General features: G+C 67.8%; 1 protein-coding gene across 1 annotated transcript in view; it reads left to right on the forward strand.

The window, feature by feature from the left end:
- LOC104530777 (matrix metalloproteinase-9) overlaps nt 1-370 on the forward strand; it is a gene marked incomplete at its 5' end in the record, with an annotated part of 2638 nt that overhangs the window by 951 nt on the left and 1317 nt on the right. The window contains 2 exon segments of the mRNA XM_010175467.2: nt 174-300; nt 302-367. Coding sequence (XP_010173769.2) covers nt 174-300; nt 302-367 — 193 coding nt within the window.

Below are 370 nucleotides of genomic sequence, written 5' to 3' on the forward strand. Positions count from 1 at the left end.
CACCTCGTACCTCCCCGGCCATGCCCAGGGTCCCTCCAACCCTGTGTGTGCCAACAGTCCTGAGCGGGCACACAGGGGGTGTGCAGGGCTCAGGTGCTCAGGGGTCCGTGCACACACTGAGGGCGCGGGGGCTGCTCTGGCAGGACCAGCTCTGAGGGTGTTTGTCCCCGCAGAGCACGGGGACGGGTACCCCTTCGACGGCAAGGACGGGCTCTTGGCCCACGCCTTTCCCCCGGGCCAGGGCATCCAGGGCGATGCCCACTTTGACGATGATGAGTTGTGGACGCTGGGAACTGGCATAGGTAAGGGCAGGGCCTGGTGGGTCGGGGGGGGCTGACAGGCACCACCCCAGTCCACCACTGAGCCGACC

This window comes from Antrostomus carolinensis, unplaced genomic scaffold, assembly GCF_000700745.2.
Source record: "Antrostomus carolinensis isolate BGI_N321 unplaced genomic scaffold, ASM70074v2 scaffold26499, whole genome shotgun sequence".
In the NCBI taxonomy this organism is placed as follows: domain Eukaryota; kingdom Metazoa; phylum Chordata; class Aves; order Caprimulgiformes; family Caprimulgidae; genus Antrostomus; species Antrostomus carolinensis.